At 39.7% G+C, this 15737-nt stretch overlaps 2 protein-coding genes across 2 annotated transcripts in view; both read right to left on the bottom strand.

The window, feature by feature from the left end:
- The window catches only part of celf3b (cugbp, Elav-like family member 3b), a 37749-nt gene extending 30375 nt beyond the window's left edge, over positions 1-7374 (bottom strand). The window contains exons 1-4 of the mRNA XM_041793952.1: positions 6807-7374; positions 6530-6559; positions 5788-6002; positions 4341-4423 (exon numbers count right to left, since the gene is read on the bottom strand). Of these exons, the coding sequence (XP_041649886.1) occupies positions 4341-4423; positions 5788-5932 (228 nt within the window). The 5' untranslated portion in view covers positions 5933-6002; positions 6530-6559; positions 6807-7374. The remainder of the gene's footprint in view (positions 1-4340; positions 4424-5787; positions 6003-6529; positions 6560-6806) is intronic.
- Positions 7375-10622: 3248 nt separating this feature from the next.
- Positions 10623-15737, bottom strand: part of adamtsl4 (ADAMTS-like 4) — a 65573-nt gene continuing 60458 nt past the window's right edge. Inside the window, exons 15-17 of the mRNA XM_041792999.1 lie at positions 13878-14057; positions 13638-13785; positions 10623-13551 (exon numbers count right to left, since the gene is read on the bottom strand). Of these exons, the coding sequence (XP_041648933.1) occupies positions 13421-13551; positions 13638-13785; positions 13878-14057 (459 nt within the window). The 3' untranslated portion in view covers positions 10623-13420. The remainder of the gene's footprint in view (positions 13552-13637; positions 13786-13877; positions 14058-15737) is intronic.

Below are 15737 nucleotides of genomic sequence, written 5' to 3'. Positions count from 1 at the left end.
TTATCATCTCTACTTACAGCCTTACATCAAGATCTTTCAAATGACTCTACTTGGTTTCAAACTCATAAGTAGTCATAAATGTTGCAAAGTCTCATTTCATTTTTTTGCTGGTAAAAACAAATATGACAGTGAACAAATTAGACTCAAGCTAAAACTCTTCATCTTCCACTATATAAACTCAATCTATTACTATTACTATTCTCAGTCAAACATAAACTGGGACATTATCCTTCTTTATACATTTTCAGTTATTTGTTCCTAAACATTTTCATGTTTCAATTTTTGTAACTTCTCTGGCATGTGTTTAATCTAAATTTCATTATTTTGATGGAATCTCTAACATGGGAAGCTCTGGTGGTTATCATGTTATCATATATGTGTCCTGGTTGTGGTTTTTATATTAGCCACTTGTAGGCTACTACTTCTCTCTCTCACAGGTTTCTTTTTCACATGTGTTTTTAAATGTACCTTGTACTCCATGTTTGTATGAATAATAAAGAAAAGATCATTTTAAAACATGTAACATCAAAAAATATTGAAGTGTAGAAAGTTTTAAAACCTAAAAAGACATTTTTGCAAAGGAATTTTTGGAGAAACCATCTGCAAAATTACGACAGCCATATATCACATTTTTCTTGAAAATTAGATATGGATTCAGTGCTTGGAGCTTCAGGCAAAAGCTTTTGGTTTGTACTGATTTTTATGATGTCTGTGGACAAAGCTGTACTTCCTATCTCTTTGCTGATCTTTTCCTGTACACATGTATGTGGTTGTGTCACTAATTTTGACTCTTTGTCATGAAAAATAAAGAGACAGATGTTTCAGACATTAAAGATAACGACAATAAAAAACAGTAACTCTTTATGTTGGTGATCTTGTTGTCTTTGGTAAATCATAAAAAGGCATTAACATCAATTTTGGTCTGGTTCATAACCAGCCAAAAACTCATTAACGGAGCTCTAAACATGAAAATCAACCTTCCAAACTCAAGCAGTAGTTAAAATACCTGATCATGTTAGGAAATGAGCAAAAATCATACAGTATATCTGTGTTCTGTATGAATTCAAATGTGGGGTTAAAAAAAAGTCATGTGCTAGAGTGCTACATTACTGTCATTCATCATTTATACATGTTCTTATTCTTCTAGGTGCTTCTTTGTGAAGATGTCCAGGCAGAATAAAAGACATTATCTCTTCTATATAAGCCACAAAGCAGAAAGCAAGATACTTCAAATCGAGCCGAGCCAATAATGTTGCTCATTAAGAGTACAAGCTTATTGAAAAGCCAGCACACAATCGCCACACCCTTGTTTCAGCACTATTCTTCCTCTGGGGAGTGGTGCCTTTGATTGTGTGTGTGCTGGCTCTTAAGCAAATCTGTACCGCTAACGAGAATCCTCCCTGCAAATGTTTCCTCTGAGTGTCCGGAATATTTATCACAATTATATTATTCACTGCAAACTATCCTGTTATTGATGCCACAAGCAGGGAAGGGATGGAGTAGAAGGAAGCTGAGAGGTTTGGTGGATGTGCCAAAGGACAAAGGGCAGCACAGGAAAGAGGAACAAGACACAGACAGTGGAAAGGTCAGACTCCTTAGCAGGCTCTAATTGGATTAATGTCATTATTAACATGCTGCGTTTGTATGAGGCATTCTGGAGCTGACTGGAAAAGCACTCCTGATTGCAATATGTATGTATGCTGGGATTTGTGTTTGAGTGTTTCTGAACATTTCCCCTCCCCCAAAGCCTTCTTTTCAGGCTCTATATAACAACCATTTTCTCACAGAGATCTTATCAACACTCCCAGCATGCAGAGGAACTGAAACCCTGTCCATTACAGGGCGGCAGAGAAAGAACAGATAGAGAAATGTTAAGTGGAGATGCTAAGGGTATAGTCAGTTATAAATATAATTCATACAAAAAAATATTTATCATCAGAGCGTCCTTTCATGGTATGAAAGCAGCGTATAGGAAAAAGTAGATTAAAACTAGAGCTGTCAAATGGTTGAAGTTTTTAATCACGATTAATCTCAGAATTTGATAATCAGTGGCAAAAAAATCACATCTTTTTTTTATCATTTTGTCATTTTCTACTGTCTTTAACTAAGGGTAACTGACTTCCTGTTTGGATACAGACCTGCTTTTAAAGGTAGATAAGACAAACCTTACCATGGAAAAAGGAACTTGTTATGGATTGAAAAGGAAATAAAGGGACCACAAAAAGCAAATGTTTGATAGCACAAGGTGCAGATGACTTCAGTGGTGAACCTATTTTACATCACTGTGGCTGCAAGGAGACTCTGCAGTAGCTCAGCCAAAGTGTGTTGGAAGTGACAATGTTTAATCAGAATTTTTTTATATTAGTACTCTTATTGTTGACCTCCATAATCATGATTAATGTGATTAATCTTGTCAGCCCTAATTTTATCTAATACCGACATCACTCACAGTACTAACATGTAAATAAAGTTCAGCTGTAGGTCTTTAAGTCCTTAAAACACAAAGAAAATGACACATTATATTCCTTGAAACACACTTTAAAGTAGAGATACCTGATATTATGGGTAACATGTATATGTAATTATCAGTAAAATTTCTGAAAATATTTTAAACTGGTATTTTGGCTATAAAAACCTATCTATATCAGCTTTAAATATTGGCTGTACAAACAAATAAGTTGGTGGATTTTTAGTCTGGACCGACAAACCTACGTCAGCTGAAATCTTTATCTTTATTCATCATTATTCCTTACACCAGAAGACATTTGTACATGGGCCAGCTTTTCTCTTGGAAGACGCCAAAGGTGCTGGGCCTCCGAAAAGCCAATATAAAATATTTTGGTCCAATTAACATTTTTTTGTCATCCTTTTTTTTCTTAAAAAATGCAAATAATGTTTCGCCTTTGGCAATGATTTAAGTCCCAATTGCGATATTTTGGCTTTATATTTCTGGGGCTGGCATGTTGTCCATGACTGGGTTTGATGCTAAAATACTGTTTTGTGGTTGGGGGAAAATCGAACAGGAAAGTGATCCATTGTTGTGGTTTTCTGGCAGGAAAAACTGAACTTTCAAAGTGTCTGAAGTGGAAAGTTGACGTGAAAAATGTCAACTTTAACCAAAAACGGACTAATAAGTATGGGTTTATCGTGCACCATATTCACTACTAATGACTGACGGTTGAATTTCTGTAAAATGGATCAACATGAAGCCACTGTTTTAAAATGAATAGGTATTTTTTTAAATGAACATACCCCAAATACCACAACATATTTTTCTCTGCACATTTTCTGATTTTGATCATCTTCCGGGGGCCGGATGGGAAGCTGTGGCAGGCCTGATTATGATCCGCCAGTTCATGATCACTGCCTTACACTTTATATTATGTTTTAAGGACAAAAGTTTTATGTCTGAACTACTTTTAAATACTGGTATTGATATCAAATGAAATTATTTTGTAAAAATCAGCACAATGGATATAAGCATAAGTCCAATATCATGCATCCCTACTTCACTGTTTAAGGAATGAGGAAGAACAAAGAAAAACACTTTAGCTGACGTAGGTCTGTTGGTCCTGCTTAAAACTGCACTCACTTATTAATTTGTACAATTGAAACAAAAAAATCTTTACTATTAAAGCAATCTTTCATGGTTTGGTAGCAGTGAATTAAAAAAACTGGGTTAAAATGCAAAATTTTCCGAAGAGTTAGGGTAAATATCCCATTTTGAGTAAAAGGGAAACCAGGTCAGAGAGAAAAAGGAGAGTAGAAGCGACAGAGAGGTACAGCCCAAGAGACAGACGCAAATCTTGCACGCTGCCCATTCATAATGAACAGTGTCCTACCCCGAGCCCAGCCGCAGCAAACGATCCCTCACAGGAGAGACTGAGGGAGACTAGGATGAGACAAAGGGGAACGGCTACATTAATTACACACTCTCTCTCCAGGCAGGAGCTATCACCAGAGGGTAACAGGAGAGGGGACTGACGGAGAGATGGAAAGACAGAGAAATGGAGATGATAATGCTGGCGGAGTACCCTATGTGTCTCCTGTGAGAGGTAGTGTTTGTCCTTAGCAGCAAGACGCCTGCTGGCTGCTGAGTTATGTCACAGTGTTACTAATGGGAGCTGAACATCCAATAGAACACACACTCTGATCCTGGCGTATGCGTGGGCGTGTGTGTTTGTGTGTGTGTACAGCGTTGTTGGCAGTGCCTGTGTATGTATGTGGGGGGATGGTGCTCTTGTGATATGAGCGTACGTGCAAGCTTGTGTGCATTGTTGCATAAGTTTGCACTGTCTGGGGATGTGCGTGCATGTGTGTTTTTGTTTGTGTGCACTTACTCCCGGTAGTGTTTTCTGCTCGTGAAGAGCGCTCTGGGCTTTTAGCGCCGACTCCCTCGCACAGTACGTCAGAAACGCACATCCTGTCAGATAGAGAAAGACAGGGAAAGGGAAGAAGAAAAGGGGAGAGGAGTAAAGGTAGAAAAGGTCAGCAAGGAGGTCTAATATTTGTCATTCTCTATCTCTGTCTCTGTATCACCCCCTATGAAAACACACACAGTCACACACCATTTAAATACCTCCTTTTCTGATGCCTCCCCTGTTTGCTCTTAACTATTCTGAATTATCACTGTAGGAAAACTGTGCGAGAGAGATTCAATATAAATATATAATCATGCAGTGTAACTACACTTGACAACATCATGATGATGCACTCTAGAGCAAAGAAGGACACTCCACGGCACGGCACATTTCAGAACGTCACGGCACGAGTCAGCACACATGACAGCACCACAGACGTGTGCGCGGGGCTAACAAGGCCTCACAGGCTGGGCACAGTCAGGTTCTTGCCCTACTCCAACCACTATGCATGCCTCACGATCACTCCAAATACACTCCCTCTGTTTCACCTATGTGCTGTACCTGTGTCTGAGTGTGTGAGGGAGGGGTAGGTAGCAGAGCTGGCTGGCCAGGGCTGTTTACTACACCTGTCACCAGCACTAAGACAACAAGATTAGCAGCAGGTTAGCATCCAGACACTCTAATGGAGATCCAGAGTAAAGAAGAGAAGATTTGACGATTAGAAAGGAAACATTCACACAGAGCGTACGTCAGAAGAACGGAGAATGACTCGACATACAGGAAAATCTATGACCCACTCACACACGGACACACACACATCTTGTGGTCCATCTCATTGCTTTTAAGAGGGGCTTATTGTGGCCATGGGGATTCTCAAAACAACAGACTCTTTCCCCTGTGTCACCCAGGCTTACAGGCCCATTACACTGATTGGAGCATACAGCCTAATCTTGTTCATAACACACACGACCCCAGGTCTGTGTGTGTGTGAGAGAGAGAGAAAGAGAGTGAGTGTTTTCCACAGTTTTATTACCAATCTATTATTAGAGGGGGCCATTGTTTAAAGCCACCTTATCATTAACACCATTAGGAGGCTCTCAACCCTGCCGTCTTTACCGTACATTACAAAACGATTCAACACAGCTTTATACAGTCGTCTTCCTACTAAATTTTGGCTCTTGATATTTAGGTCACAGCATGTGTAGTCACTGGGTTTCTTCACCTGTCTTCATGATCTCCCGTCATAGTGTTAACAGGCGAAGGAGACAAGAAGAGGTGTGACAGTTTCCATGGTGACATGTGACACTCAGCACTGGAAAATCCTCCCATCTATCTGCCTTACTGTCACACGTCTGCCTATCGTGTATCTAGCTATCTGTCGTCTTTTCTGTCCAAGTAAATCCTGCGTTATAAAGGCAAGACCTACCTTTGTGCATGCCAGTGTATTTGTCCTTAATCACAGTTAGCTCATAGATTTTGCCAAACTGCTCGAAGATTGGCTTGAGGTCCTTCTCTTCCAGATTCCGGGGAATCTGTCCCACAAACAGCTTGATGGCGTCGGCCTCCTTCATCAGGACAGTGTGGAGAGGATGACTGGATACTGCAGGGGCCGAGGGGCAGACAGATCAGGAGCAGGTATCCCTGAAGAGGAGCAAACAATGCTGGATGAGTGGTGACGGCCCGAGAGGTCGACAATAATAACAGTGAAAATAGCAGCCCTAAAATATTAGTAGCAGCTTGAAACAGCAACTTTTCCATTTCTAACACAACACTATAATATTTTAATACCCTAACGGTATCATGACATAATTAATAGTATTCAGAAAAAAGGCATTAATTTAGACCTGACATGTATTGCATTTAGAATACTATGTTTCTCCATGTAATGTTATATCAAAATTAAATAATCAACATTTTTTAAAAAATACTAGGTGCATTTTTTGCAAAATGTGTAATTTTGTTATAATTTCTATGTGCCTAAAATATGTAAAACTATAAAGGTTCAGAGTATGAGTATTTATTGTCAAGCATGGTGACAAAAGGCTCCAGTAGCTTCTGCTGAAACAATTATGCAAATGTTAATTAGCCAATCCAAAAACAATCATGGGACTTTTATTCCTCTCTAATTAAATATAAATAAATCCAAAATATCTACAGGCATGTATTACCTTTTGGTGGATAAACAGCGTTCAGGATCCCTACACACAGAAAGGAGAAGAAACAGCGTGATTGGGGGTAAATCATTGCAATAGAGCGGGTTCTTTGTTTAGCCAGCTGTAGGTTACAGCATACACACGGATGTCATGGGGCTCCCTCGCTCTTTGTCCGATCCCCCCTCAATGTACACATACACATATACACACGCGCGCGCGCACACATGAACGCACGCACCAGAACAAAACAACACAGTAAAAATGCACATGCTTCATTTAGTCACGTCCTTACCGTTTTTCAGATGATGTGTACGGGCAGATAGTTTCCTTGTGTGGTTGTGAAATTAAAGAGGATGCTGGGTCCCCGTTGTTGTCCCGTCCTCCTTCCTCCCCTCTCTGGATGCTCTCCGCTCTTTGTGCCTGCCGTGCTCTCCCTCTCCTCCTCCTCCTCCTCTTCTTCTTCGGAGCTGAGGTACTACAGGCTCGGCTGTGTTTTCAAAAATTCCCCCCGTGTAGCTGCTCTGGAAGTCCGGAGGTTGCGGTCCCTCTAGCAGGTGAGTCTAATTCACAGCTTGTCACCGAGTCCCGCTGAAATTCCCCCAACCTCTGGACTCTCAAATGAACCGAGCTAGCTTGGTAGTTTTCACTTTCGCGAAGCCCAGTCTTAATTTCTATATAATTACAAAGTGATAACTAGCTAACCAGTTTCCTTGAACTGCTTAAACTAGTTCGTCTCTCTTCTATCCGCCGTTTCCAGCCTTGCCGTATCAGTTCCCCAGTAAACAGTAACTGCTATTTCTTGCTATTCTCACTGTTTCCTAATTTCTCCTAACGTCTCATCCGTCCAACGGCTGGATGGCTTTTCACGTCGTACACCGGTATCTCCTCTACTCTCTTTCTCTCCCTCCCCCTCCTCTCATCAGAGCGGGTGCTAGCTTGTGACGTAACTCGCAGGGACCGTCAACAACTGTGTTCGTTTAACTCGACGTAGAAAATACTTAAACTGGCATCAACTCGCGTATTCACCACTACAGCTAATTGCTGCTGTTAGAGAGAGCTATGCAACATTTTTAAACATTTTACGGACAACTATGTTGCTTGTACGAATCTGTTTGCAAATGAGACTTTGTAGACATTCCCTAGGCGACACTGTGCGCGGAGCCGCCTATTGTTCTAGCCGCGAGCCCTGGCCTTGGTGCTGAAACGATGCCTCCTGACGTGAAGCCGAAGCGCGCCGCCGATGATGTGCACGCAGTCACGACTACTACAGCTGTTCACGCCCGAGCCCGAAATCACGCTCACACCCACACAGTGTAAAATGTGTGACAGAGTCAGAAGGAGAGATAGCTCGGGGTTGGAGTTGGCCTACTTTAGTGGTTGTACTTTGGAAAGCCGGCCGACATTAGGCTATTTCACTGGGATGTGTAGAGACAGGCAGCCTCCAGTTCTACAGCTAAACAAACTAACAGCAACACGACACAGTTTTTGTTTCTTTGATGTATGTGTGCGTGCCAAAAGAGGGGCTAATGGAGAAGAGAGAGTCATAGGGTTCATGGTAATTTACTCCAAAAGGTCACCATCTGCTTGCTTTGCCTTGTGCCCTCTGTGAACCAGCATCCCCCGCAACGTTCATTTACCATACACATACCCCACCCACACGGCACACACACTTAAATACGCGCTCGTGCACGTATATCCCCACACTGAGGGCTCCCTTTTTCGGAGGAAGCACGCCACTTTAGCTGCGACCTCAGGGTGTGAACGGTGTGCAGGAAGGCAAAGGGCATCACGCCACCGGAACCGATAAGCCGTCCTGCACGACCAGGAAGACAAGGCTGCAATGCACGCGAATCCAGTAGTAGGGATGCCGAGGAGGGAAAACTTTCACTGTATGTTACCCAGCTTTTATTCGACCACTATTGACTTCACCCTTAGGGAAAGTTTTTGGCTATTGCCTTTTTGAATTCTGCCCACAAATCCCAAAGTGTGTTTAAAGTATGTTGTATCAATATTATGTCTGTGGACATTATGCATGACCTCAAAAACCCTGGCAGGGCCTTTTGCTCCAGGCCACTTAATGCACAAAAAGGACATTCTTCGGTTGGACCTGCTGATTTAAGAGGTCAGAGGATTTACACTGTAAAATTAATCACCTGCACACACTGGACATGGAAGTAGGTTAATAAAAAATATTCTAACTCAAAATATCTAAACACTAAAGGGAGCAGGAAAAGTACCTTAACGTCACTTTTTCTTGTTAAATTATTGTCAAATATTAGTCAATCAAATATGACTAATAATATCATAAATTCCTTGTTTTATGCTTTCTTCATACATACAAATGTTTAAAGTTAACTACATAGCTGATGGACAATACTGATGATGTTTTTTTAGTTCTTCATTTGATGTAACACACCCATGAGATCAACATTTTCTCTCATTTTGGACCACAAAATAGACAACTTTTTCTAACAGGTTCCAGCTTCTCTGAAGTAGCCATGAGATATGCTAAACACTAGCATTAAATGGATACAACACAAACTTTAAACATCTGCTGATAACATTCATGCACTGTTGTAAAATTATATTAAACTGCATCGTCTCTATTAAATCAAAAAAACTTTCAAAATCAGTGCTACTGACATGCAGAACTCTTAGGCATGTTTGAGGCTGAGGTAAGGCCTGTAATGGCCAGTTTGCCCACCTGTGGGCACGGTCAAGTGTCAAGGCAGATTGATACACACAACCCTGGTTGTGCTCTAGATGTCCTTGCACATTACCTGGGGCATGGGAAAATAATTGCCTGGAAGAATAACAAAGTCCACACCTTTAGGGTACAGTAAGGGGTTGATGTGGCAAGTAAGGGTAACATCCACTCGGGTAGAGGTTGCCACAAACCTCTGGTTGTGCTGTGGATGTCCCAAGGGCCCGAAACCACTGGCACCTCCAGGCGTATCACTAGGGGTGAAATGGCTTGGACAAAAAGAAATGCTGTCGAGTTTGACCTTGGCTACCGAGTGACACGTGTGTTGACACGTGTCGAGGTTGATTCTGGCCACCGAGTAAAATAAAATATATGGATGCATGTCAGGTTAGGACTTCCTTACATCTTAGGAGTTTCCCACAATTCTTATTTTCCAGGACCCAATAAAAATAGGTCTGCGGCCCACTTTAGGGCCTTCACCCACCAGTTGAGAACCACTGCTAAAAGAATGGGAAATGCAGGTTATCTTTAGAGGCTAAAAATTATTATTGATCACAATGGGTCAAAACGAAAAAATCAAAATTAAACATACTCTGTATAATTTAATCACAACCAAGAACAAGAATTAATCATGGTATCTTTGGCATTGCCAAGTCAGTGTTGTAATCCAAACCTCATTCAATATTTAGACAAATAAACAAGTATTAACAATGCAGATTTGGCACCAAAGGTAGACGTTTACCCCAAGGACCACTCATTTCCTGAGGAAATGCTCACTCATATAAGACTCAACAGCACCACTGTCTGGAGGAAACTGATAATATAATCTCCATTCACTGGAAAAAAAATCAAACACAACACTTTGTACCTGTTTCAGTTTTATTTAAAATGAAGCTTTGAGATAATAAATTTTCCACACTGTTTTTTTGTTTGTGTTTAGCATGATAAAAAAAAAAGTCTGTGTATCAGTCATAACAATCTCATAAACTCTGGTGGTAACAAAGAAAATTTGCTACAGCTCCATAAAACAGAAAATAAATTACATGTTCTTCAGATAATAGATAAATTACTATCCTTTTTTGTTCGTATATAAAAGTATTTTTCTTACTACAAGGGATTGGAGACAAGAATGAAACGCTCACAGTCAAAACACACAACCACACACACAAACAAACAAATCACACACTCAAAACTCAGCCCAACAAAGTCACTGATTCTCTTGCCAAAGTCACTACAGTATAACGGTTGGATGTGAATAAATGCAGTCTACAACAACACTTCTGATAAGTCTACTCAGTTATAAAACATAAGCGCCAACTATGTTCAAAGAAATATAGACATTAAAACATATCTGACAAATATACAGACCCCTTCCACATGAGAGGACAGGGTGCATTGTGAGTGTTTTTCTTTTGAAGAGATGTGTAAAGAGAAAACAGAAAAGTACAAACAGTTAAAAGAGAGAAGGCATAAAGAGTACTTACACACATACAGAGGTCGCTGTCTAAGAATGTGAAAAATAAACTTTGATGACTGCATTTGAGCTGTTTAATGAGCTGCATTATCAAAACAGCTCTGTAAAGAAAAGCAGTTTTTTGTTGCACAAGCTTTTCCAAATTCAGGCTTCTCCTACTCTCATAGGACAGATTCATCATCCCCTCCCAAAAAGACGATGATGGAATCACATTAAATATATATTGTGATGAGGTGAGAAAACAGGGAGGACATGGAGTTATTCTGAAGATACGTAAACCCATTTGTAAATGTGGCGTGATCACTCAAATACAAAACTGGGTCAGCCAGGAGTGAATCACTCTTCCAAAAGCATTTGTTTCCAAGTTCATGGCTATGGAGGATGTGTGTATTTTTCTCTTTGTGAAGAAAGCAAATGATATGTCTAAAACAACAAGAGAGCGCCTTTTTACCCCTAAAAGTGTTGAAGGGCCCCACAGTAGCTGTAATGATCTTACATTGGTATGAAAATAGGAACTGTAATTTACTTGGGTTCTGTCCCACATATGCAGTGCTAATGTCATTAAAGTTCACTAACCTCTTTTAATGTGCAGCTGAAAATAGTCCCTAACAGAAACACTATTTTCCTCTTATTTAAGGAGAATTTACTCAAAAGTAAAAGTCCCTGCTGTTTAGAAAGCACTTGACATGTAAAAATCTTTAATACATATTTGTACACTACGGAAGCCCTAAGAGGAAATACACTGTAAACTCAAACAAGTTGAAAATACTTTAAAAATATGTTGTCACTAATTACGTAAAAGTTTTTAAGTAGTGGAAATTAATTTTTGAGTATATTTCAAGTTAAAATATCTAATTTACATGTTTCATCCACTGAAATCTTCCCTTATGTCTTTCAAATACTTTAAGTCTGATCAATCATGCCAACCAAAGTAAGCTTCTTTCATTGGCTACAGATTAAGGGTTGACTGTCAAATCATGGTCCATTGTAAAGTTAATCTGTGAAAACCATATTTTACATTTAATCTGAATAGTAACCATTCTTATCAAAGAACAAAAAATAAGATTAATGTATTTATTCTTTAGTAAAAATATAGCCTTTTTCACATGTAAAGCACTTTCTTAAAACAGAATTGCCTTTAGTTTTCCTTGTTGGGTTTTATTTGCCTCTTGTTTTATGTACTTTGTGCTCAAATGTGTCAAATTGTGCTCTTACATGTTCTTATGTATTCTTACGTGTTTTATGTGTCTTGTATGTTTCAATAAGTCCAGATCTTGAAAAAACAACTGATAATGACTCTATCAAGCTAAAATGAAGTAAAGTCAATGGATGCATTTGAGCTGAGGGCTTCCGCAGTGAGCTCTTAAGCACCCTACATTTAAGACACGGATTAACATTTGTGTTTTTATATATGTCATACAGAAAAATACAATGGGCTCCTACATTTTGAAAGAGATTTTAAAATATTTTAATATTTTGGCTGCCATTGTTGTACAATGCACTCTGGGTAGTGATGTCAAATGCAACCATTTGACATCACTACTCAAAGGACACTGCACAACAGCAGCCTCAAAGTGAACCTTTTTTCACATTTTCTTAAAAAGTGCAAATCTGGTGTTTCTTTGTAAATCATACATATAAAGAACACAAATGTTATTGTATAAAGTCGAATGTGTAAGGTTCCCTTGAAAAGATTTATAACATAATGAACATATAGGGCCTGGAGCTGAGTGCAAGAAAAGCAGGGGGGAATTTAAAAGTGTATTTTATGTGATTTGATGACAAAAAGAAAAGTACAGATTGTAATCTGTGTGATAATGTATTGAGTTTTTTTTAATTTACAATTCATGGCATATTTTTGTCTGGATGTGAAATAGCTGCAGCTTTTAGTTTGCATTTTTGCTTCAGCAGCTCTATTTCAAAGGCTGACATACATAAATATACTGAAGGCGAGTAGTCTATGTTGCTGTTTTAATGTATTCTCTGTGTGGGAATCTCACCTGCTTGGATATATTTGGTCACTTACTGCCATGTAAGCCTCAAACCTTTGGTTTATCTGTCCCAGTACTGAAGTGAACAATAAGATGATACTTCATGACATTTTTTTGGCAAAACAGAAAAATAAAAATGATTTGTTGATGAAATAATTCTATCTTAGTTGTGTACATTTGCAGGGAACAGATATCACATTAGATCTATTCCAGTAGATCTTTAGCACACAAGTTATTATCTTCATCTTGTCTAGCTCACATGCTAATAATTGATTCAATATGTTTTTCATAGTTAGTGATGTGTGTGTCTAATTACATCTGTTTAAGTCCTTGTGGATATAAAAATGCTAATTTTGCTGCTGAAACACAGCTGTGTGTTTAGGGAGCAGCTTACATTACAATCTCTTAGACAAAGAAATGAGAGGAAATGACAGTGAATGCATCACTCAGCCCTGTGTGACACATGTAAAGCTACTGCATAGAGTAAAAAAAAAAAAAAAGCTAGCTCAGAGGAAGATGTGGTTCAAAAAGACAATATAAACAGCTTAATGAGAACTGAGAAAAAAGAAAGCGGCTGCTTTCACAGTGTTTTCCCTGAAGAATCGGGAGAAAATAGCAAAATGTTAACCGTGGCACAGATTTAGTCTACTCTGGGCCATCTGTTTCTTTCAGATCTGATGAGCCCTTTTCAAATAATCCTTGCCTCTCGTACACCTGGGATGTCTTTGAATGGTGGGTCAGTGCCTCTTGGCACGCTGAGCACTCTGGGTACAGGAAGCACAGCAGGCCGACTTGTAGTAGGAGTAGACACACAGCCTGGCCTGAACCACTGTCACACAGTTATGCCTTCTATCTCTGCAGTTTTCATCTGTGAGCAGAGAGGAGGAGAGAGTTTGATACAGAGAAACTAACACCCACACAAATGATGATTGGCTTACATGTTCTTGCACTAACCTGCCACTTGTGGACTGCATGGTATTGTGTTGCAGACTTGTTCCTGGTCTGGTTTGCTGCTTGAATCACATTCAGGACTGTGCTTTTTGTCTGCTGTAAGACACCGCACTTCCCTCATTTGTACACCTTTACCACAAGATCGTGAGCACTGAGAACAAAGTAGAGAGTCTTTTAGTAAGATGTTTTTAAAAAAAACGTTATTTTGACCACTTTTATTTAATCAGTGGTTTTGTTTCTTACTGCACTCCATTCTGTTGTGAACCAATGTGGCTGACACTCTCCCATCTGGCACTGTTGAACCGCAGCAGGTTTGTCCAGGTGAGCACACTCAGTGGGTGCTACGACAGTCATATCATTGCCATTCTTCTGGACACAAATGATGTCCCGCCGCTGAGTTCCATTCCCGCAGCGGACATTACACTGAAACAGACATAAAAATCTCTGTAACTGGAACACAGCAGAACTACTTAACCCATCCAGACTAGATGCTACATTTACATGTATTCAGCTTAAAGATTGGACACAACATCTGTGCATTTTGGATTATCTTGCTTTTACAACACATGACCAATGAGCAGCAACGTGATTCACTGAAATACACTTATGGAACACATATATGATTAAGAATGCCTAGTATTAGCCTCTTTAAACTCCAGAGGAAAAGTAGGTGGATAAAAAGTTTTTCTTATTTAAAGTTGAGTTATGACAGAGATGATGGCTGAGTGAGGGGAGTGACACAGAAGTAGATAAGAGCAGTATTGTAGACAATAATTAATTAGATGAGAGCAACACTAGAACAATACTGCTAGTACCCTTTCTGTGTTTTATGATGCAACACCATCCATAGCTTTGTTGTTTGTTGATGACTTTAAGAGGATTTAATGAACTTTTATGAAAATCTAATGATTTTAGATTAAAGCAAGGCTTAAAGCTTTCATGCATGTTTTATTTCATGTCTTCACCTGCTACAGAGGCTGAGAAATAAGGATTTTAGTAAATTTTGAAATTCTGTGTAGTTTTACAGAAAATGAAGGCGGCCTTGGGTCTAAATGGGTTAAAGCTGTGAGCTTTGGGGTTGTGCTGTTTTCTGTGCTCCTCATGGACAAATGGCTTACATGTTTTCATGTGTCAGTAGTGCTTTTTAACCCAAAAAACTCTTTTTTGTTTTTTTTTAAATAAATGTGCACCTCATAGTGAATATTAGGTGTGGGACAGTAACAACAACATGCTACATTGGTTGCTGTGTTTGTGGGCAGAGCGAAAGGGGAGCTGACAGGGCTTAAGGCACAAATGGTTCCCCAAAAGCCCTGAATCCTTCAAGTTAAAAGTATGTTGCTGCAAAGTGTAATGAAAGATAAATGAAATAACTAGAAAAGCACTCAGAGAGCGCAGACCTCCGTCATCATCCCTATCTCCCAATAGTGAAGAATCCTTTAAAAACATTCCTGGATCCAGATGGTGATCGGGATCACGCCCAAAATCTAATTTGCCGAATACTCCCTCCCCAGTGGGGTGGAGACACGGTGAGGCAAAGCATTGGCTTCGCTACGTGTGGACTGTCACGGTGAAAGCACCCATGGTCTGACCAGACAACTGAAAGTCATGGCCGAGGATGAATATTCCTCTGTTCCTCCCAGCATTTTGAGTATTCTCGCTACAATTCACTGTCTTTCTCTGTTAAGCTCTGACTCGTCTCCTCGACCAGGCGTGCGTCTTTCAAACTCTATAAACTCCAAAACTTTGAACAGAAATGCACCAAAAACATGCTGCTGGGATTGAAGTTACTCATGTCCGCCATCTGCTGGTGTAAAGTGGTAACAGGGCAGACCTCCGCCATTAGTCCTATCTCCAAATAGTAAAAAATCCTTTAAAAAATTCCTAGATCCAGATGTTGATCCGGATCAGTCCCAAAATGTAATCACTTCTCCCTTATGCCATTTCTGACATTTCCTGAAAATTTCATGAAAATCCGTCCACGACTTTTTGAGTTATATTGCTAACAATCGAACAAACAAACGAGCAAATGAACAAAACGAACAACCCCCCCCAATCACATAACCTCCTTTGCGGAGGTAATAAACAGACTATAATGAACAAATG

Source organism: Cheilinus undulatus, linkage group 8, assembly GCF_018320785.1.
Source record: "Cheilinus undulatus linkage group 8, ASM1832078v1, whole genome shotgun sequence".
Lineage (NCBI taxonomy): Eukaryota > Metazoa > Chordata > Actinopteri > Labriformes > Labridae > Cheilinus > Cheilinus undulatus.
The sequence above is the reverse complement of the archived record's forward strand: the minus strand, read 5'-3'. Positions and strand labels throughout refer to the sequence as shown.